This window comes from Mytilus edulis, chromosome 11, assembly GCF_963676685.1.
Source record: "Mytilus edulis chromosome 11, xbMytEdul2.2, whole genome shotgun sequence".
NCBI classification, from domain to species: Eukaryota; Metazoa; Mollusca; class Bivalvia; order Mytilida; family Mytilidae; genus Mytilus; species Mytilus edulis.
Window position 1 is genome coordinate 60114065 of NC_092354.1, and position 25344 is coordinate 60139408.

Genomic DNA, 25344 nt, shown 5'->3' on the forward strand with positions numbered 1-25344 from the left:
AACACATTTTGGCATCTTCAAATTTCCGACAGAGTTATTTTTCTAAACAAATCATAAACCATTGGGTGAATATATGTTGCACCTGTGAATTTTGGATAGCTTTTGCTTTCTTCTGGCAGGTTTTTGATGCATAATTATGTGTTTACATCATATTCGTAGTTTATTTATTGTTTCATTTTTTTGAATAGACGATTTTTCTTGTTAGTTTTATTTTTTTCTCTCTCGTTTTGCCTGCAAAAAATTGTTAAATTAAACAAGTTGGCACTATTCTTCTACAGTATTTCAAACAAAACACAAAGGATAAGTTTTGTAAAACATATTATTCAGAGTAGTTGGGAATGAATTTTCGACCATTGATGACTAAGTTATTTTTTATAATATTTAAAATTTCCTTGATTTATTCCACATATTATTAAAACTGTTCAAAAGACTGGAACAAATAATCAGTAAGATTCATCCTACTAGTTTAAAAGAATCAAAAGTGACAAAAAAAATCTAAACATGCTAAAGAAATCGACACTGGTACGAGCTTATTTCTGAAATAGTGAATACTAACAGATTTTGGATAGTATAGCCGGAATTGAATATACATTCACACTGCTTAAAATTTTAGAATATAAATAATGCAAATATATTGAAAAGAGCAATAGACCACTTTCGAGTTCATCCGTCACCGGCAAAAACTCGTCAATTATGCGGGCCTTTATGACGTCATTTACCAGATAGAGGGGATCGCCTGTATCCCTGCACTATTTACGTTCATCAAGCGTCTTAGTGATCGTCGTTGTGCAGGATGAACTAGAAATAATGGTTGTTCTGTAGGTACTTAATGACAATTCCCTAATGACAGCTGTGCTGATTGTCAATTTTGAGAATTTAATTTGCTGAATAATTCGTACAATATAGAATTAGAGTTTTCCAACCACTCGCTCAACATTGAAACGGAAGTGACGACGCCCCTAAACGCACAAATGACGTTCACTAAAACCAGAGTTTTTGACGGAAATGCATCGAACTCGAAAGTTGTCTATTGTTTATGGCTTAAAAAATTAAATGAACAGATCCTAAATATAGCTATAAAGATGCTACATATAACCCAAATCATGTAACGAAAAAAATAATTATTATAAAATAAAATGTGATTTGGCTTGATATAAACCCATACTACTAAGAATCTAAAAACGTATATGAACTAGTTATGTATATGATTTAGTAGAAATACTAGGAAAGTATTTAATTGAAGTGTTTTCAGTCTATTAGTTAAGCTTTCTTATCAAATAGATGGCGTCGCAATAACCGTTTAAGTTATTCAAACTTCTTGGTTGGTACTTTGTTATTTATTTGTAATGAAAAAATGAATATCAAAACAACCTTGTATTTATGTTTAATTCAATACTACTCTTGTATGAATGATATACCAAGAAAAGATTAGGAAATTACCAGTGTCACTTCAAAATATTTAATATCTTCTGACATTAGCAAGAAGATTTTATATTTCAATGTATAAACTTTAAAATATGATTGAATAGTTAAAACACTCCTTTGTATATTGAACGCAATTAAAATATTCTGTTACGACACTTAAATTGGAAAATTAAGTAAGATATATTGTACACGATTACATGACATAAAAAGGCACATTTAATTTGCGTCTAATAAAGTCTCACACGATGTATTAATAAAAGCATAAACAATTTATACACTTGTTAACATATAATACACTAAGTACACAATACATTTCATGTTAATATAGACTATTTTAGTAAGTAAAAAATGACATGTTATACACAAATACAATCTCTATAAATAATACATGTTCTACTCCAATATTAAGTATATGCGTTATTTTTCAGTATTAATCTCCTTTGCTTTAACTTTGTTTTTATTCTTTGTATAACTTTTATTTGACGTCACACGAACTTTTCGAAACTCTTCCATCATAAGTTTAAGCTGCTTATCAACATTGTCAATTTTGGAAGTTATTTGTTTATCAAAACCAACCAATCTCTCGTCCACACCGTCTAACTTTTGATTAAGGTGCTTCTCAACACCGTCCAGCTTTTGACGTGTTTCGACACCTTCCTTTCGGATAACCTCTTGATGCGTTTGTATTTTACCCAATTTGTTCTTCAGTCTCATGATTTCTTTCTCTTTATCTGCAATAAGCTGCTTTAGCTGTTTAATGTCATCTTCCAAATTATCAACTTGATTTTCTAAATAAAAGTTCATATCTTCAACACGTTGAAGTTTTTCTAACTCCTCTTTGTGTTGCTCTAGTTCCTTCTCAAGTTGCAGACATTTCACCAAACTTTCCTTCCCGTTATCCACTGCTTCGTCGTTACGTAATGACCGATATCGTCCAACGGTACTATCTTTTGAATCCAGAGAAACAGCGCCTGTACTACACTCATTTTGGTTTTCAGTTTGGTCGCTTCTTATTTTCACCTAGTTGAAATAAAAATTAGCTAAATTGTAAAATTTACTAGTTCTAAACTTAAAAATAAATTCTATAAAATAATCAATGACATCTGCAGTTTATGGATATTTTGACCGGACATCTAACAATAACTATATTACTTTGAGTAATTCAACAGGTATAGATCAATTGACTTTTGACTGAATCATTTATTCATGTTCTTTCTTCTCCATGACACAGCATATTGTTCATGTCAAGAGGTTAATTCAAGTAAAATTGGCATGAAAATATGGATGTTGTGTTTTGCGTTAAAAAATATGGAACTAGGTATAAGTCAGGAGTGTATCTTCCTAATATTAAGGTCTGACTTTTAACCCGGTTTTGGCTATACTTTTTTGTCCTTTTTTGTGTGTAGCTCTTCATCTTTTAAATAAGCTTTAGTTTTTCGAATACTTTAGCCTCGACCATCACATAAGTGACATTAATTGTCGAAATGCACATCTTGTGCAGAACAATCCGATACCGTCAATGTTACTAATTTAAGTTAATATTATTCATGTTAAGAAAACAATCAAAGCATACAACATATCCCACTGAACAGCTTACAAAATGATATTTTATCCTAGAACGTTTGTCCTTCAGCAAGTCAAGCTTATGACTTGTCAATGGTTTTGCATCGGTTTGAAATGTGATATCTTACCTAATGAAACAGAAACCAAACGCGCATATATCTTGCAGAAAAATAGTTATACAAGTATATTTTAATTATGTTCACATGTAGTTACGAACGTTCTCTTTCCCCCATAATGAAAATTCACAAAACAATAGCTATCGATATTACCTTAGCACTTGGATCAGAGGCTTCGTCAATATTTCTTTCTGTTGTCTTCTGAGCTCGTTGATAACCTAAATAAAGGCAACAGTAGTATACCGCTGTTCAAACTCATAAATCCATGGACAAAAAACAAAATCGGGGTAACAAACTAAAACTGAGGAAAACGTATTAAATATAAATGATTAGAAAATTTTAGTTCCAAAGACTACAAACTATATCATATACTAAGTTAAATGTTATGTTGAAAGTAAATGTAATTCGTCGCTTCAACTATTTGAAAATTACATTTTAAGAAAAACTGGTGTCTTTCTTTGGTTAACGTGTACTAAATACAAAAATAAATAATATTATAAAAGGTGTAAAAAGATATGATTTTATCGGTGATATCAATAATTCATTTGTAGTGTAATAGACATATTGAATCATAGAATATTTGTTGCTTAATACCAAGTTGCAAATATTTCATTTTTGTTCGGGACAAGAGCAATAAGTAATGCTAACAGTATATGTATATTCTATGACAGAAACCTTCCGAGATGAATATTAGGAAAATTGAGGATATATTTGATAGGGATATCAATTTGGATTGCAATAGGCCACATATGGACCCCAAAAAAGTTGTTGCAAGTTTTTTCACTGTTTAAACAGCTTGGCACCTTCGTTAAATTTACACGAGGCATGGAATTTATCGTCCCTATTCTGAACTGAAGTGGATGCGTACATTAACATCTCCTTACAACATAAAGGACGCCTTTTTTAGGAAAGGATTTGAATGTCGGTTGGATAAAGACCGGACGTGACCTTATTAATATTTTCCAGTCACCTTCTGGGGGTTTCTAAATATCTGCTTCGTGAACTTTGGCAGTCGTTCAGTAAGAGATAAAAAAAATAAATAACAACAAAAAGGAATAATATAAGATGAATATAATTCGTTATCAGGATTATAATTTAGTACGCCACACGCGCGTTTCGTCTATTTAAGACCCATCAGTGACGCTCATATCAAAATATTTATTAACCCAGACAAGTACAAGGTTGAAGACCATTGAGGATCCAAAATTCCAAAAAGTTGTGCCAAATACGGCTTAAGTTGTCTATGCCTGGGATAAGAAAATCTATAAAAATGACCACATTATTGATATTCATGTCAACACCGAAGTATTGACTACAAGGCTGGTGATACCCTCGCGGACGACACGTCCACCAGCAGTGGTATCGACCCAGTGGTGTAAAAAGTTATCAAAGGTACCAGGATTATAATTTTACATACCTGACGTTATCGGTGTAATTGATAATTCAATGGCTGTACTTTTCAACATGTTCGCTACATGACTATTTCCAGTAACTCTAAAAGCATGTAGCAAATCTGCAAACGAGGATCCTCCGCGCTTACAAATAATGCGGATAAACCAATCACAGCACTCATCAACAGATTTCTTTGACATGATGCTGTCTTTTTCATCCATATAAATATGTCCTTTCTCGATCATTATATCTATTGTCCTACTAAGCTGTGGTAACGTAATATTATCCTTTATATATATAAGGTTACTCATCAATTTGGAAATGTAAATCTTCTCCATTATGATTTGTGGTTACTGTATTAACTGTATTAAATATTTATAAGACACTATAGTTTATAGACAAGTTCTGCTTTTTATCTAAATATTAGTTGAATCGCCTTCACACTGATCATTAGTTGTATGCATTTCAATAAATGTATTGACAATCTTTTCATTTTGGAACAATTTTAACATAATGAGCATTAATTAAAAGTATTTAACTATAATAGGCCATATAAAGTGTATGTCATGATTATCGAATTCAGGGTCATTTCTAGATAATGAATATACAAGACTTTTAAAAAATATTATTGATGTCGTTTTACTTGAATAAGCACTCACTTATGTCTATGGACTAGTTCATTATTATTGCGGTAAAGCTAATTTGGTAATATGAGGTTTTTGCTATACTCGATCGAAATTTTCGTACTCCTTTAATACCAAAGGCATATTTCGTGCATATTTGTGACTTTCAAAAATCATTTAATGATCGAATAAGGTGTTTTTAGAGTGATGGCTTTTTGCTTCTCGTTGGCACTATAAAGAAAAAGTATACACTGCAAATAGTTTATTGTAGGTACATGTAGTAAAATAATCGGAACACTAACATCAAATTTCAAGTTCGATTCCGACTACATCGGTTGCATATTTGTGCATTACAAACAGTAGAATGGACATGCATGGGTTATTCCAACATATATGCCCCTCTTCTGTCGACCTGATTTCTGTTATATCAAGGTGAGAAAAATTGCATTCAAGAGCTCCCTAGGAAAAATTAAAGAAGCTTATATAATCCTTAACGTTCCGCTGTGTAAATGATATCCTCACACTTAGTTATACAAAGTTTTGTGACTATGTTGAACGCGCCTATTCTATCGGTTGTGAAATAATGCTGGAGAGAAGTATTACAATAATGCTGGAGAGAACTATTACAATAATGCTGGAGAGAACTATTAGAATAATGCTGGAGAGAACTATTACAATAATGCTGGAGAAAGCAATTACAATAATGCTGGAGAGAACAATTACAATAATGCTGGAGAGAACTATTACAATGATGCTGTAGAGAGCTATTACAATAATGCTGGAGAGAACTATTACAATAATGCTGGAGAGAACTATTACAATAATGCTGGAGAGAACTATTACAATAATGCTGGAGAGAACTATTACAATAATGCTGGAGATAACTATTACAATAATGCTGGAGAGAACTATTACAATAATGCTGGAGAGAACTATTACAATAATGCTGGAGAGAACTATTACATTTAGCTATGTAATGTTTTGTATATTTTTTTTTTCGTGTATTGTTTTTTTGCCATTGATTGACAGATTTTCTCAGAGTTTAAAATATCCCTTTGGTAACTCATCTTCTTTTTTTAGTTTGATATCCCACTATGAACACTAAATCATGTTGGCCTGAGTGTTAATGTGTATTTATATAAAAAGCATTGTCAAAGTAGAGTAATTGTGTATTTACATGTTTTGCTCAGTCAAACCGACATATCCACACGAATGAGACAAAAAAAAAAAAAAAAAAACAACATAAAACGGCAACCGGATCCACAGATAGTTTACTCGCCTCATGTTATCTTAGTTTTACATGTTGACCCTTCATGGAGATTAAAAAAATATCTTACGACAGAAAAGCAGAAAATTAGAATATTTATCGTTTATCTTTTGTGTTAGTATCAATTTGTAAATCTGTGTACTCGTTAGGAAAACAATTCAAATATGTGAAAACTATTCTTTTAACAATATCTTTAATAAAGTTGACTTGGATACATTAAACGCAGACATGCAATGCAACTTTGGTAATTAGGTGACATATACACTTTGTAAAAGTATGCGTATTCCTGATTGTTCTACGTATCCTAGTAACTGATAAAAGTATATATCACGTATTTAGATAATAATTTTTAAACTTCTTAAACTTTCCTGTTCCTGTTATACATAATTCTAAATATAATTCTTTAAATCAAAGCAGGTTAAATCTTAAATTGACGGATATATCTTTGAAAACACATCACTGATATCATTTATAAACGATAAGTCCAGCAACAAAAATTACATTTTTCAAAGAAATTCAATTCCTATTTAGACCCAGTGAATTTGATTGAAGTAAACATGTCATGTCATTGGCAAAATGATTCCTGCGGTCCTCTGAGGTCAGTAGATTACATTGGATGTACAATCAATGACTGACACGGCCTCAAAACTAAGTCAGGATATATTGGGTGATCAAATATCCAATTAAAAATCGGTATAATATTTCAATCAGTGTATTTGAGGTCTAAAGCTAGCATGTCAGTAACTGTTAGTAGTCCTTTGTTTAATAATGTATCTTTGTCCGTTTTGAATTTTCTTCGGAGTTCAGTAATTTTGTGATTTTTATTTTTTCCTCACAATTCTGACATCGGACTTAGGCTTTTTTTAAACTGATATTACTGTGCGTATTGTTGTGTGTGGTTTTTTTTAACATTGGCTAGAGGTATAGGAGGAGATATAGATCTCCACATGTTTAACCACGCCGCATTTTGGCGCCTTTTCCAAGTCAGCAGCTTATGGCCTTTGTAAGTCTTGTACCATTGATGAAAGAGGGACGAAAGATACCAAAGGGACAGTCAAACTCATAAATCTAAAACAAACTGACAACGCCATGGCTAAAAATGAAAAAGACAAACAGAAAAACAATAGTACACACGACACAACATAGACAACTAAAGAATAAACAACACGAACCCGACCAAAAACTAGGGGTGATCTCAGGTGCTCCGGAAGGGTAAGCAGATCCTGCTCCACATTGTGATGACCTTCGGATGTTTTCTTCTCGTTTGTCGGGTTGTCGTTTTTTTTTTAGAATATTTCCTATTTCCATTCTCAAAGCAGAAATATTGATATGGAATTTATATTGTTTAGTCAACCATGTTTAATATACCAATAATAAAATTGTGCTGTACGATTGTTTTTACAATAATATGACAGTAGCTCAAGTGCAAGACCTTAATTGTAGACTGTTATTATACAACTCAATAGTAATAAAGTTATTTTGTTATTGATATGACTATCACATATCGTTCATTTTTTCCGTTCATTTATTAAGACATTTTGTATTTGAATTCAAACTCCCTCCGGAAAAAGTGAACTTTGAAGTCCCTTTTCGTAACGTCTTAACGTATTTATACATTCTCCGCATGTAGTATGTATGTTTTATGGTCCTTTATGATGGAAATTAAAAAAAAAACACCTGGCATATACAAGATTTTCAGCTTCATTTTGTATGAAACATGAAATCATTTGAGGTTGGTTAAAAATCCTACATCACAAGTTTCAAATGCTGACTTACGGACACCGTCATTGTACGGTTAACAGAACAAAAAGAAGTTATATATCCCGATAATTTTACTTTTGTCATTAAATATGTTTCAATGTTTGCTCATTGTCAACAACATTTAATGGAAAAAACTGTGAAAAGTAAGATTTTTCACCGTTTGTAAAGTCAAGTTTAAAACCTGACATTCAAATGTCTGTAGTATCATAAACCAGTTCTTCAGTACTGGCAAGTGAAATGGATATTGTATCATTAAGAATTGCTGTAACCTGATATGCAAATGTCTATTGGACCATAATTTAGCCAGTTTTTCAGTACTGTCAAGTAAAATCGATATTGTATAGTTAAGAATTGCTGTAACAAAATTCGTAATTTTAATTTAAGAAATATATCCCGCTCATGCAAAACTCTGATTCCTTTGTCTGACTTTGATTATACTATCTGTCCTTTTAAGTTTATAAGCTCTCCATGCTGTAATAGTTTTTGGATTTTGTAATATTTTTTGGATTTGTGCTTCACAGAAAATACATGATTTGTCGAAAGTGGTTCAGAAAAATTGGTCATCAAAGCTCTTTAACTCCATACTTTATTTGGCCTTTTAATTGGTTTTTTTATTCAAGCGACACTGATGAGCCTTTTGCGTCTGGTGCAGATATAAAATTTTAATCCTGGAAACCATGATGCGTTTATTTACAACCACTGGATCGATGCAACTGCTGATGGAGATTTTATTCTCCGAGGGTTTCTCAGCCCAGTAGTCAGCACTTACATGTTGACATGAATTATCAATGATATTGTCATGATAACAATTTAACAGTTTACAAAAATTAATATTTTTAGAATATTAAGGATTCCTATATCAGGAATAGATTACCTTAGCTGTATGTGTCAAAAACAATCTGAAAATTCTGTCCTCAATGCCTTTCAACTTCGAACATTATTCGAGCGTCACTGATGAGTCTTTTGTAGATGAAACGCACGTCTGGCGCAAATACAAAATTTAAATCCTGGTATCTGAGATGGGTTTAAGTGTACCACTCATGTTACTTTTAAAGATAAAAGAAACATGTTATTTTGTTATTGATATGACTATCACATATCGTTAATTTATTTTCCGTTGATTTATTGAGACATTTTGTATTTGAATTCAAACTCCTTCCGGAAAAAGTGGACTTTGAAGTTTCTTTTCGTAATAGAGCATCTAACGTCTTTACGTATTTATACACTCTCCGCATGTAGTATGTATGTTTTATGGTCCTTAATGACGGAAATTAAAAAAAAACACCACCTGGCATGTACAAGATTTTTAGCTTCATTTTGTATGAAACATGAAATCATTTGAGGTTGGTTAAAAATCCTACATCACAAGTTTCAAAGGCTGACTTACGGACACTGTCCTTGTACGGTTAACAGAACAAAAAGAAGTTATATATCGCGATAATTTTACTTTTGTCATTAAATATGTTTCAATGTTTGCTCATTGTCAACAACATTTGATGGGGAAAAAACTCTGAAAAGTAAGATTTTATCAAAGTTTGTAAAGTCAAGTTTAAAACCTGACATTCAAATGTCTGTAGTATCATAAACCAGTTCTTCAGTACTGGCAAGTGAAATGGATATTGTTTCATTAAGTAGTGCTGTAACCTGATATTTAAATGTTTATTGGACTATAAATTTAGCCAGTTCGTCAGTACTGTCAAGTAAAATCGATATTGTATAGTTAGGAATTGCTGTAACAAAATTCGTAATTTTAATTTAAGAAATATATCCCGCTCATGCAAAACTCTGATTCCTTTGTCTGACTTTGATTATACTATCTGTCCTTTTAAGTTTATAAGCTCTCCATGCTGTAATAGTTTTTGGATTTTGTAATATTTTTTGGATTTGTGCTTCACAGAAAATACATGATTTGTCGAAAGTGGTTCAGAAAAATTGGTCATCAAAGCTCTTTAACTCCATACTTTATTTGGCCTTTTAATTGTTTTTTTTATTCAAGCGACACTGATGAGCCTTTTGCGTCTGGTGCAGATATAAAATTTTAATCCTGGTAACCATGATGCGTTTATTTACAACCACTGGATCGATGCAACTGCTGATGGAGATTTTATTCTCCGAGGGTTTCTCAGCCCAGTAGTCAGCACTTACATGTTGACATGAATTATCAATGATATTGTCATGATAACAATTTAACAGTTTACAAAAATTAATATTTTTAGAATATTAAGGATTTTCTATATCAGGAATAGATTACCTTAGCTGTATGTGTCAAAAACAATCTGAAAATTCTGTCCTCAATGCCTTTCAACTTCGAACATTATTCGAGCGTCACTGATGAGTCTTTTGTAGATGAAACGCACGTCTGGCGCAAATACAAAATTTAAATCCTGGTATCTGAGATGGGTTTAAGTGTACCACTCATGTTACTTTTAAAGATAAAAGAAACATGTTATTTTGTTATTGATATGACTATCACATATCGTTAATTTATTTTCCGTTGATTTATTGAGACATTTTGTATTTGAATTCAAACTACTTCCGGAAAAAGTGGACTTTGAAGTTTCTTTTCGTAATAGAGCATCTAACGTCTTTACGTATTTATACATTCTCCGCATGTAGTATGTATGTTTTATGGTCCTTAATGACGGAAATAAAAAAAAAACACCACCTGGCATGTACAAGATTTTTAGCTTCATTTTGTATGAAACATGAAATCATTTGAGGTTGGTTAAAAATCCTACATCACAAGTTTCAAAGGCTGACTTACGGACACTGTCCTTGTACGGTTAACAGAACAAAAAGAAGTTATATATCGCGATAATTTTACTTTTGTCATTAAATATGTTTCAATGTTTGCTCATTGTCAACAACATTTGATGGGGAAAAAACTCTGAAAAGTAAGATTTTATCAAAGTTTGTAAAGTCAAGTTTAAAACCTGACATTCAAATGTCTGTAGTATCATAAACCAGTTCTTCAGTACTGGCAAGTGAAATGGATATTGTTTCATTAAGTAGTGCTGTAACCTGATATTTAACAATGTTTAAATGTTTATTGGACTATAAATTTAGCCAGTTCGTCAGTACTGTCAAGTAAAATCGATATTGTATAGTTAGGAATTGCTGTAACAAAATTCGTAATTTTAATTTAAGAAATATATCCCGCTCATGCAAAACTCTGATTCCTTTGTCTGACTTTGATTATACTATCTGTCCTTTTAAGTTTATAAGCTCTCCATGCTGTAATAGTTTTTGGATTTTGTAATATTTTTTGGATTTGTGCTTCACAGAAAATACATGATTTGTCGAAAGTGGTTCAGAAAAATTGGTCATCAAAGCTCTTTAACTCCATACTTTATTTGGCCTTTTAATTGTTTTTTTTTATTCAAGCGACACTGATGAGCCTTTTGCGTCTGGTGCAGATATAAAATTTTAATCCTGGTAACCATGATGCGTTTATTTACAACCACTGGATCGATGCAACTGCTGATGGAGATTTTATTCTCCGAGGGTTTCTCAGCCCAGTAGTCAGCACTTACATGTTGACATGAATTATCAATGATATTGTCATGATAACAATTTAACAGTTTACAAAAATTAATATTTTTAGAATATTAAGGATTTTCTATATCAGGAATAGATTACCTTAGCTGTATGTGTCAAAAACAATCTGAAAATTCTGTCCTCAATGCCTTTCAACTTCGAACATTATTCGAGCGTCACTGATGAGTCTTTTGTAGATGAAACGCACGTCTGGCGCAAATACAAAATTTAAATCCTGGTATCTGAGATGGGTTTAAGTGTACCACTCATGTTACTTTTAAAGATAAAAGAAACATGTTATTTTGTTATTGATATGACTATCACATATCGTTAATTTATTTTCCGTTGATTTATTGAGACATTTTGTATTTGAATTCAAACTACTTCCGGAAAAAGTTGACTTTGAAGTTTCTTTTCGTAATAGAGCATCTAACGTCTTTACGTATTTATACATTCTCCGCATGTAGTATGTATGTTTTATGGTCCTTAATGACGGAAATAAAAAAAAAACACCACCTGGCATGTACAAGATTTTTAGCTTCATTTTGTATGAAACATGAAATCATTTGAGGTTGGTTAAAAATCCTACATCACAAGTTTCAAAGGCTGACTTACGGACACTGTCCTTGTACGGTTAACAGAACAAAAAGAAGTTATATATCGCGATAATTTTACTTTTGTCATTAAATATGTTTCAATGTTTGCTCATTGTCAACAACATTTGATGGGGAAAAAACTCTGAAAAGTAAGATTTTATCAAAGTTTGTAAAGTCAAGTTTAAAACCTGACATTCAAATGTCTGTAGTATCATAAACCAGTTCTTCAGTACTGGCAAGTGAAATGGATATTGTTTCATTAAGTAGTGCTGTAACCTGATATTTAACAATGTTTAAATGTTTATTGGACTATAAATTTAGCCAGTTCGTCAGTACTGTCAAGTAAAATCGATATTGTATAGTTAAGAATTGCTGTAACAAAATTCGTAATTTTAATTTAAGAAATATATCCCGCTCATGCAAAACTCTGATTCCTTTGTCTGACTTTGATTATACTATCTGTCCTTTTAAGTTTATAAGCTCTCCATGCTGTAATAGTTTTTGGATTTTGTAATATTTTTTGGATTTGTGCTTCACAGAAAATACATGATTTGTCGAAAGTGGTTCAGAAAAATTGGTCATCAAAGCTCTTTAACTCCATACTTTATTTGGCCTTTTAATTGTTTTTTTTATTCAAGCGACACTGATGAGCCTTTTGCGTCTGGTGCAGATATAAAATTTTAATCCTGGTAACCATGATGCGTTTATTTACAACCACTGGATCGATGCAACTGCTGATGGAGATTTTATTCTCCGAGGGTTTCTCAGCCCAGTAGTCAGCACTTACATGTTGACATGAATTATCAATGATATTGTCATGATAACAATTTAACAGTTTACAAAAAATAATATTTTTAGAATATTAAGGATTTTCTATATCAGGAATAGATTACCTTAGCTGTATGTGTCAAAAACAATCTGAAAATTCTGTCCTCAATGCCCTTCAACTTCGAACATTATTCGAGCGTCACTGATGAGTCTTTTGTAGATGAAACGCATGTCTGGCGCAAATACAAAATTTAAATCCTGGTATCTGAGATGGGTTTAAGTGTACCACTCATGTTACTTTTAAAGATAAAAGAAACATGTTATTTTGTTATTGATATGACTATCACATATCGTTAATTTATTTTCCGTTGATTTATTGAGACATTTTGTATTTGAATTCAAACTCCTTCCGGAAAAAGTGGACTTTAAAGTTTCTTTTCGTAATAGAGCATCTAACGTCTTTACGTATTTATACATTCTCCGCATGTAGTATGTATGTTTTATGGTCCTTAATGACGGAAATTAAAAAAAAACACCACCTGGCATGTACAAGATTTTTAGCTTCATTTTGTATGAAACATGAAATCATTTGAGGTTGGTTAAAAATCCTACATCACAAGTTTCAAAGGCTGACTTACGGACACTGTCCTTGTACGATTAACAGAACAAAAAGAAGTTATATATCGCGATAATTTTACTTTTGTCATTAAATATGTTTCAATGTTTGCTCATTGTCAACAACATTTGATGGGGAAAAAACTCTGAAAAGTAAGATTTTATCAAAGTTTGTAAAGTCAAGTTTAAAACCTGACATTCAAATGTCTGTAGTATCATAAACCAGTTCTTCAGTACTGGCAAGTGAAATGGATATTGTTTCATTAAGTAGTGCTGTAACCTGATATTTAACAATGTTTAAATGTTTATTGGACTATAAATTTAGCCAGTTCGTCAGTACTGTCAAGTAAAATCGATATTGTATAGTTAAGAATTGCTGTAACAAAATTCGTAATTTTAATTTAAGAAATATATCCCGCTCATGCAAAACTCTGATTCCTTTGTCTGATTTTGATTATACTATCTGTCCTTTTAAGTTTATAAACTCTCCATGCTGTAATAGTTTTTGGATTTTGTAATAATTTTTTTTGATTTGTGCTTCACAGAAAATACATGAATTGTCGAAAGTGGTTCAGAAAAATTGGTCATCAAAGCTCTTTAACTCCATACTTTATTTGGCCTTTTAATTGTTTTTTTTATTCAAGCGACGCTAATGAGCCTTTTGCGTCTGGTGCAGATATAAAATTTTAATCCTTGTAACCATGATGCGTTTATTTACAACCACTGGATCGATGCAACTGCTGATGGAGATTTCCTCAGCCCAGTAGTCAGCACTTACATGTTGACATGAATTATCAATGATATTGTCATGATAACAATTTAACAGTTTACAAAAATTTGAATTTTTAAAATACTAAGGATTTTCTATATCAGGAATAGATTACCTTAGCTGTATGTGTCAAAAACAATCTGAAATTCTGTCCTCAATGCCCATCAACTTCGAACATTATTCGAGAGTCACCGATAAGTCTTTTGTAGATGAAACGCACGTCTGGCGCACATACAAAATTTAAATCCGGGTATCTGAGATGGCTTTAATGGTACCACTCATGTTAAAGATAACAAAACCTTGTGGAAAAATAAACATAGACTGAAATAGTCCAAAAACTATATTGACCATTCTCATATATAATATGTCTCAAATAAGTTATATCCCACCTTTTATATTTGTCGCATTTTAGTGATATTAGTTTTTTTAGTGGCCAATTGCGAGATAAACATACATGCGATACCGAAGATAACAGGTTAATAATTTTGTTCGTACGACATGAACAGCAAAAAATATTGAAAAAGATTCCAAAGAAAAGACTACATCACTGTGTCGATTAGATGTGTAAACTCTCTATCAAACTCCTGGTCTCTAAAATTTATAAGCTGTAACAATACCTCTATGCATTTTGTAACTCAACTGACTCTAATCAGATAGAATATTATGCGCTCAGAAAAGTGCTTTTCCCAGCCATTCAGATATCGCCGATTAAATTTATTCGTTCATAGTGTATAAATTTACGTTTTTTGATTGAGTTAGGCCTGCTAATTGATATTTTATTGTGTGTTTTTCTATGTTGTAATGTTATGCTATTGTTTCAGAAAAAGGGAGAAGGTTTGGATCCATTAAAAAATTTAATCGCGTTGCAAATGTTTGCACCTGTCCTAAGTCAGGAATCTGATGTACAGTAGTTGTCGTTTGTTTATGTAATTTATACGTGTTTCTCGTTTCTCGTTTTTTTATATAGATTATACCGTTGGTTTTCCCGTTTGAATGGTTTTACAGTAGTAATTTTGGGGCCCTTTATAGCTTGTTGTTCGGTGTGAGCCAAGTCTCCGTGTTGAAGGCCGTACATTGACTTATAATGGTTTACTTTTTTTAAATTGTTATTTGGATGGAGAGTTGTCTCATTGGCACTCACACCACATCTTCCTATATCTATATTCTAGAGGAATATGTCTTACAAAGAGATAAGCTACGTATTAAAAAAAATATGATGTTTGTGCATGTTGTTCAGTCATTGATGAAAGTGAAATAGTGAAATAATTATTAGCTTTTAATCATATGTGATTCAATGGTAAAAGCTATTCCCATTAGTTCAAGTCGTACCATTCTAGTAAAGTTTGTCTTTCCATAGATTGGTTAAGTTTTATTGTTCATGTACTTACCTTTGATATTTTATATGTTATGTAATGACCTTCATTCAAATTGACAACAGATTTCTGAAACGCAACCTCTATCGTTATGATGCAAACTGTACGTTGATAATAATTTACAAACATTGTTATGATAATTATTTTGGAAGGAATTAACAAACAACACATTGAGGATTGGATGTTAATTGTGTCTTTTGTCCTGCATTGCCATGATGTATATATATATATAAAAGAAGATGTGGTATGATTGCCAATGATACAACTATCCACAAGATACATGCTTGTACTGACCTGACGTGTTTGGATATTTCACTATCTTTTAAGGAACACACATATATAATCCACAATGAGTATACACTAAATAACGTTTATTGTACTTGTATCTCACCTGGTCAAATATCGTAAAGCAGGTTATTTGCGCGGGTGTAAATTTCGCGATTTTCATTGAAAAAGGTATACGACATATTTTGGCGATTATTGTTTTGGCATATTCATAATTGTATCAATACCTTTAAATTTGCATTTGCATTTTTAAGATGGCGGAATTTGTTTTGGCTGTTTTGTTCTATCCATGAAAATAAGCGAAATGTTACACCCTTCGAAAATAACCCGATATACGGTAATTTTGATACTTTCCAACTGATAAAGGGGCAGTCCCGAAGTGTCTGCGTTATAAATTTCTAGTTTGTCTACTTATGATAATATTGTCGTATGCTCTAAAAATATTTAAATGCATCAGTATCTTTTGAATACAGAATAAAGTTGAAAGTTATATCTTAAAAAAAAAACAAAAAAAAAACGGAGAGACATCTTTACAGTTGTTGTAAATATTTAAGAGTTTGTGAATGGTTTATTCCTTTCTTGCACACTATAAGATATTAAATATTTTGGTTGAATTGAATTGAAACTAGATACATACATTTTACTTTAAGTCTTAATTAAAATAATAATATGTTTGAAGAGGATATTCAGAAAAAAACATCAAAACTAAATCATCACAACTGAAAAAATAGGTTTCCATAAAATAATCGACCTCTGATGTTCACAGAGGGTTGGGATATATGTTGCAATATAATGCAAATCTTTGATATGTCTCAACGATTGAGAAAGAATATGGGATTCTATTTTGACAAATATAATTGCATTATACAGAGACAAAATATATGTACCACTAAAGAAATATTGAAAACAATAATACTTTTTATCAAATTCTTTTTATTTTTTCAAAAGCCAACAAACTGTTCAAAGTTTCTATAATATTATCCTTCGTGCAATAATACCCAAACAAAAAATGTAAATTCTTCTCTCTAAGATTGTTCTTGCAATTGTCTGTTCTCAAACGGCACATGCATTATTTCGTTCTTTACAAATTCGGACTGTAACAACTATAAAGGAAATCTTGCTTCTAGTTCACTTCAATTAATCCATCGCTGCTTAATGTTTCCATACTTGTACTGTAAAAGTCTATACTAATCGCATCAAATGCCCAGGATAAGATCTAAATAAAATAGTATTACTTTATGAAATTGATTGTACGCTCAATATGCAATGAGCTCTAATTCAAGAATAATCTTCGTTCAGGTCAAAGCTGTCCCAAATCATTTTAGCAGCTACTTTGCTCCTCTTCGCATCTACTGTTATAACAAGTCCTTGTTTTTTTAAAACTTGTATTGTTGATTTACATCTCGAATCCATTGCATACATTAACGCTGTCCGCCCCTTGTTGTCTTTTGCATTAATATCAGCGTTGTTTTCTAGAAGTGTTGAAATAATCTCAATCTTCCCATTGATGTCCTGATCACGTGCTTTCAATTTGCAGGCCATCATTAATGGTGTTATTCCTGTATCAGTACAGAAATTAACTTCATGGCCGCCATATATCAAGATTTTGGCCAACTTAAACATCCCTGATTCCAATGCTGACATCAGCTTACTTTCCATTCTCGATTTTACGTAAATCATCAAGTTTGATCTGTATTCACAAATGTATATGATCCTAATACAACAAGACTACTGTTTCTCTATGCTTTATAGTCTTTTGAAATGTGTTAATTGATAAGCAAACATACGAGGATGGTTGATTGGTAAACGTCATTTACTGTATGATGTAGCAAACATACATGAACTTGTTAACACAGGAAATCGCAAAAAAATGCCTCAGTACTATTTCTGATTTAATATAGCCTACTTTTATGAATTGATCAAATATAACATCTTATTCGATAGGTTAAAACACGTCATTCACAATAAAAATGACGATAATAATAAAGAAAGTAAAAGCAACTATCAAAGTTTAAGCGGGGTTGCTGCAAATCATCTTATAAAAAGGGACGTGGTATGATTGTGAATGTGACAAATATCCATCAAAGTTCAAATGAAGTGGATATAAGCAACAGAAGGTACAAGTTCATCCTTTAAAAATGAAAATAACCAATACTTTATGGTGGGATGAAACAAAACCGACATGAAAAATATGAAACAATTTTTGATTGATGAAACTAACAGCTTAATTTAAAAACAATTCAATTTACGAAAAAAAAACATATGACAGAGATAAATATAACTACTGATTGTAAATATAAGATAAGTTTGTCTTAAGAGGTGGCCTCGTATTTGTACAAAAAAGAAGTCTATCGATCAAGTTCCCTTTTCACGAATGTGACCAGCCGAATAAGACTATTTTCCGTATGACATGAACAAAACAACGGTTGCCACATGTGGAGCAGAATCTACTTACCCTTCCGGAGCACCTGCGATCGCCCCAAGGTTTTGTTGGGGTTCGTGTTGCTTAGCCTTTAGTTTCTTTGTTGTTTCCTGTGTACTATTATTTGTTTGTTTGCCTTTTTCTTTTTAGCCATGTATTTGTCAGTTTACTTTCGATCTATGAGTTTGATTGTTCCGCTGGTATCTTTTGCCACCATTTAAGAACATACAAAAAAAAAAGATCGAAGGGATCAACAAAAAATAATTTTAAGCAAAAAAAAAATAAAAAAAAAATTACCAGAAATTATAGATTCACCAAACGGGGTAGATAGCAGTATCAAATAACACCACACAAATAGTTGTAGTTTCTGAGAGTTCTCTCATATCTGTTCTTTGTTTGTTTGTAAGGAATTAGGGATGTTAATATACCCTGCAACTTCCGGTCTGTGTATTTGTTTTATAATTTTCTGTGTATTGATTTAATGAGTGACGCATTTTTCAATTTATTTTATAGTTTGTTGTTATGTTGTGCCGTTAAAGCACTGCCTATGTTAGGGATATGGTTGAGCGTTTAATATAATGTTTAACCACGGCATATTCGTTAAATCCCTGTCCCAAGCCAGGAGTTTGTAGTTCATTTTTTTTGTTGATTCGTTTCTGTCATAATTGTTTTTCACAAATTGTTTTGTTATAACTTAGGCCCTTAGTTTTTTTTAAATTATTTCATATTTATAGCGAGGACTTAAATAGCAAATTACTACTATACGATTAAGTTTTTTTATAATTTCGGAAGGCCGTACGGTTTCCTGTTCTTGCTAAAATCCACTTCTTTTGAACTCTGGTGGATACAATTCTGTTGTCTCATTGGCAATCATACCACATCTTCCTTTTTTTTTATCAACAGCACCGTTGTGTTATCAAAATTATTGTATTTTCAAGCAAGAATACTTTTCCCATGATAAAAACACCATAAATACTGTAAATGCCATAGTTTTTGCGTTCGGTTTTGTTTGACAATTATACGAAATTAATTATTGCGATTTCAGGAAAATCTACATATAGTTGTAAGATATAGCAAGTTTTTGTTATTGCGACCCTTACCAAGTCACGAAGTCACATTATTTGCATTATCAAAAAAAAAAAAAAAAACTCGCGATAACTTCTGAATTAACAGTATACAATTGAAAAATCAGTAGAAAAATCTTTTTGATGTCCTAACGCTATATGAAAAAGCTTCGCGATCTAAAATTAATTTTGATAAAACCAAAGGTTTACTTATAGGATCTCTCAAAAGGAAAAAAAAACACCTTATATTTAATAAAGCTAAATGGATTACAGGTAAAAACCCTCGGAGTAAATCACGGATATGAAATTGATAATGATGCTATATTGCAAAGCATTATAGAAAAGATTAAAAACTGTGTCCACGTGCAAAAGCAGGAAACTTTCATTTAGTGGTAAAACCTTAATAGTAACAAAATTCATATTGACCAAGTGCAGTTATGAAATTAAAATGCGGGGAATTCTTGAAAAATATTCAAAAGAAATAAACAATATTATTTAGAATTTGTATATGGATGGGAAAGTTAACCAAATTGAAAGACATGTTTGTTGTCTTGATATAACAAAGGGTGAAATGGGCATGACAAGTATTGACTTATTTATTAGAAGTAAATAGATAAAGTCTCTTTATCGCATTCTTCATGAACCGTTATGCTGGAATGTGATTGGCAAGTATTGGCTTCGACATTTGACAAGTATAATGATCAGTTTTTGGTATGTAAATGTTTAAATATTAAAGAACTAAATCTTAAAAATGTTCCTTTATTTTATCAGAAAATGATTTATACATGGTCTAATTTTAAAAAAGAGGAGATAATCCCAAAACAAAGTACGAAGTACTTGATATGGGACTATTTTGTAATTCAAAAATTACATTCCAAAATAAGACATTGTTTTTTTCTTCCTTTCGAAAAAGTAACATTAAATATATCAAAGACATATGGAATGAAGAAACCAACGAATTTTAAGATTGTTAAAAAACCTGTGGATAAAAGAAACTGTATATCGGATTTTTCAAGAGTTAAAAGTTCAAAACCAATCGACTTCTTACAAATTTAAGAAATAATAATGAAATCAATGAAAAAATAAACATAGAATTGAAACTTTATCATGTAGATAGAAATGGAAAAAAAATTAAATCTAAAAAAATTAGAAAATTCAGTGCACAGGTTCAGCCTTCTGCTTCCCGGACAGTTGGTTTAAATGTAAAAACGGGAATCCACAGTTTGCATCCTTGGCAACTGAGGAAATTGTAAAAAGGATTTTTTTTAATAAACAAGTGTCTATTTAAAAAAAAGAAAAAAAGTATACAATGATATTCATAGAATACAGCCATTGATAAGTACTATAGTGGTTGCAGTTGATGTAGAGAACCGACATAACATTTATACACAGGATACTAGGTATGTATTAACTGGCATTAAGAAAAAAAAATGTATTTTGTCTTATTTAAATCATTTAAGGACTCTCTGTTAACAAGCTTTAAGTGTATTATATATGTAAACCTCAGATCTGTGTACGACCTCAAATCTGTGTCCGTTTCTCAAATCTATGCCCAATCGTGACGTCAATCGCTAATCTATGCCCGTAAAAAAGATTCGGCCTCAAATATGTGTCCGATTTTCAATCGTGACGTCATTCGCAAATATGTGTCCGTTAAAAAGAGAAAGTCTCAAATCTGTGTAATGTTTTTTCCAATTTGTTTCGCCATGCGCAAAGGAGTAGGTTCAGTAAGACCCCTTTTTGGCCCCAAAATATAGCAGTTTTAGAAAATTGTAAAAATGTAATCTTTAAGCTATATTTTGGAAAGTAAAATGCTTCTGCTACATAAATATGAGCTTTTTTGACAATACAATACACAAATATCGCGTTCTAGCATCATTAAGTCATGCTAAATTACTGAAATCTTCAAAATTGTAGCATTTTGGTTAATATTTAGACGGTTTCCGTCTAAAATGAAAGTGGCCGCATTCGTGTTCATTCATAATATTGAAATGTAAGTTGTATTTGATGATAATACAAAACATTTATAAAGGTTGAGGATGAACACGGATGCGGCCACTTTCATTTTTGACAAAAACCATCTGAAAAGTGACGGTTTTTGGCATATTTGATAGATTTTTCATATTTAAGCTTGAATCAGAGCGTTTTTAATGACTAAATCAGTTAAAATCTTTCACATAGACTAATCGAATCAATTGAAGAAGACACTTAAGTGTTTAAAAAGTGTCCAAAAACTTTCGTTAGATGAACCTGAAATTTGAGGCCAAAATCGGCCCTTACCGGACCTTCTCCTTTATGCCCGTCTAATAAGTTCCGCCTTATAGTTTTTTTTTATTTCATTAAGTAATTTCCCATAATTCAATATTAAATTGGTGTGTGTTCTCCATGTATGTGCAAGAGCTGAAGTATAGTTTGCGTTTAAGAAAATATTGTTTCAAGTACGGTCTTATATGCTTTTTGTTTTATTATGTCATTTTTCCATGTGTGTGGTTAAAATCTTTGCATGCGTGAGTTATTATTGTATGACGTCTTTAAGAATGAAACTACACATATTTATTTTACTAAAAAAGACAGCAAAGAATGAATATTTGTTTGCAACTTCGACGTACTTCGTTTTGTCTTATGAATTTGTTCATATCGCTGTTTCATTGACATTTATACCACCTTATCTATGTTTTTCCTTGAATACTAGTATCAAAAAATCATTCTAAATTGATAAAAGTAAAACGTTCTTTATATTTGAAATATTTGCGAATCACAATAAAACATATATTATCAATTGTTTTGTCTTAGCTGATATCTATTTAGTTCAAATGTAAAACTTGTAATAATGCCTTTAATAACGAAAATATTTCCCCGAGAAGAATGATTCTTTATGTTTTGGCACATTCCTTCTCTCCAGAAACCAGATGTAAACACTGCAGTCCCTTAGTTTATGGCTGGATTTGAATTATAAATATTCCCCAATAGTAGTAGTAAGTAAAGATATCCGATAATTGTCAGAAAACGTTTCAAGAGGATAACTCTAGTTGACATTTTTGAAAATATTCCATCAGTCCACTATTCATAACAGATTTTCCTCCAGTTTAAAAAACTAAACATAAAGCAATTTTACACCATGTGTATAAATAGATAAAATGTTAACCTTGCTTTTGTCATATAAACCACTTGCTCAATGTTTGTTCGGTGTGAGTTAATGCTCCGTGTTGAAGGCCGTACTTATACCTGTAATTGTTAACTTTTCATTGTTAACTTGATGACGTGTACGTCAATGAAAGGACATAGATTTGAGCCAAAAATGGCCATAGATTTGGGTAAATAAAGGACATAGATTTGAGACAATACAGGACATAGATTTGGAACATCTATGACGCAATTTTAAAAAAGGACACAGATTTGGGGAAAGGACATAGATTTGAGGCCGGACATAGATTTGAGGCTTACATATATACATAAATGAACATATAATAATCCGAAACCTAAAGGACTGTCCTTGTTTTTAAGATAGTGGCAATTGAAAATTTAGTTGGAAACGTTAAACAGGCTACTGATATGATGATACACTCCGTCAACCAGCAAAGGTACCGACTCATTGGTAGTTATAACATTAAAAATACTTATTTGTCTACACCAGATGCAAATTAAGATAAATAATGTATCTTGAGTTTTGCTTTTAACCAAATTATTTCAAAATCAAAAAAACTTAAAAGATGAAGAGCTTATGAACTAAGGAGGACACATACGTATAGCCGAAGTCAGGAAAGAAACAAGAGCTTTGCCATATGAAGATATATTCAGTTTTCCTTAGCTTACCATATTTGTCAAAATATTCAAATAGTGAATAAACCGGTAATTGGTATTTTTACGACAGTTCGAAAGTATTGGCTACTTGGCGTGCGATACTATCGGCGGTATCAACCAAATGGAAATTAAAACATCACCGATGTACATTTGTCCACATCAAATACACATTCCGACCATAAATGTATTGTCGGTGAAAATCGAGGCCAAAATGTCTATGAAAATGTGAAGAGCTTATAAAACCAAACAGAAATTAAAAAATGGAGAAGTAATGAGAACTATGTAGAAGTGAGATATATTCCCTTTGTCCAAATTTTACATACAATATCCATATTTTCATGTCTTCACCGAAGTAGTGCCAGCTGAGATGGTCATACCATCTGGGTCTAGTAGTCCAGCGGCAGATGCTTTGACTCAGCGGTAACATTACCATGCACACAGTGTTTAAAAGTTAAAAATAATAATCTGTATTATGCTTCTTGTAGATCGTAACCAATTAACGTATGTTTCTAAATACAGGTCGACCAACTCTATGCTGTATGTTATTTGAAATTGTGTAAATTGTTTTAAAAAGTCGAGGACAATACATTGTATATTGTTAGGACGTCATCAAATGTGCTGATTATTTGAATATCAATAATAGTAAAAACACAGTGACTCTATCGAGAAACACTTTGATAAAATGAAAAACATTCAAGTTGGGTAAGAAGAATATTAAATTCAATATTTGCAGACACATTGTATTTATTTCTTGGGTTTTGAATAAGTCATTTCAGATCTAAATCTAACTTTTGTATGCTGGTTGAAGCATTAAGGGTTTGCTATGGACGTTTAAGGTACAAAATTTTTATCCAATACCCGAAAGCTTAAAATTTGTTAAGCCCAACCTGTTTTTCGTATTCATAACACTTATCCTATCAATAACTAAAAGAGGGACGACAGATACCAAAGGGACAGTCAAACTCATAAATCTAAAACAAACTGACAACGCCATGGCTAAAAATGAAAAAGACAAACACACAACAGCACACACGACACAACATAATAACTAATAACTAATGTTCCTCGAATACAAACAGGCAAATTTGAATACAAAGTCAAAAATAAATTAAAACTTATATTACCTCTTTTACAGAAAAGGTGTACCAATTACCATTCGAAAAAAAAGGCCTAGTGGTACCGGTGTAAAAATCATAGTGTTTATCAACATTTTGTTAGGAAGTGACTATGCAGGAAAACAATCGTTTCAATCATATTCAATAAAGATACATAAGTGCTGACAGTTTTGATGGGATACTATTGGAGGAGAAACGTCCTTCAGCAGCAGTATTACATTAGTGATTATACTACATCATCAAAAGTATAAGGCTAATAACTTGGTAAGCCAAACGCACATTTCGTCTTTATGAGACTCATATGAAGCGTTGAAATTAGACAGTTAAAAGGTCAAACCAAATACGAAGATGAAGAGTATAACAATAAAAAATAAACGAATATGTGTGCCAATTACGGCTTAACCAATGTTAGGAAGTACATTCATTAAACTTCTTTAATAATTCCACATCTTATCAACAATTAAAATGAATTAATAGTTAACAGAATGCAAACGAGGGGCGAAAGATACACTGCAATTACTTTCATTGTGTCTTAAGATAGACAGTCACACTTTCAATTGTCAATCGATTAATGTAATTCCTATACTCTTGTTAATTAGATCTTTAGTTTCCTTTTATGTTAGATTCTAAATCTGATTAAAAGATGAACAATTTATAAACCTAGACAAAGTCCAAGAAGTAATCGTAGCTTTGCGTGATTAATGTCCTTTGTTTACCATATTTTTCAAAATATAAAACCAAAAATTTCGAAAATAAAATATCCGTTTTTTAAACCAGTACCGAAGTATTTGCTACTTAGACGTAAAGACCAAACGGTAGTAAAAACACAAGTGTTGCCAAATAGCATCAAAT

At 31.7% G+C, this 25344-nt stretch overlaps 3 protein-coding genes across 3 annotated transcripts in view; 1 reads left to right on the top strand and 2 right to left on the bottom strand.

Annotated features, from left to right (window-relative positions):
- Positions 1-25344, top strand: part of LOC139494445 (uncharacterized) — a 251359-nt gene that overhangs the window by 58384 nt on the left and 167631 nt on the right. The window lies entirely within an intron of this gene.
- Positions 205-4979, bottom strand: LOC139495947 (uncharacterized). The gene is made up of 3 exons (XM_071284373.1): positions 4522-4979; positions 3258-3322; positions 205-2445 (listed from the first exon to the last, which is right to left on the bottom strand). The coding sequence occupies exons 1-3, from the start codon at positions 4832-4834 to the stop codon at positions 1843-1845; spliced, it is 981 nt and encodes a 326-aa protein (XP_071140474.1). The 5' UTR covers positions 4835-4979; the 3' UTR covers positions 205-1842.
- LOC139494441 (ankyrin repeat domain-containing protein 34B-like) lies at positions 17369-17749 on the bottom strand. Its single transcript, XM_071282603.1, has one exon. It carries the CDS (start codon positions 17747-17749, stop codon positions 17369-17371), a length of 381 nt encoding a protein of 126 aa, XP_071138704.1.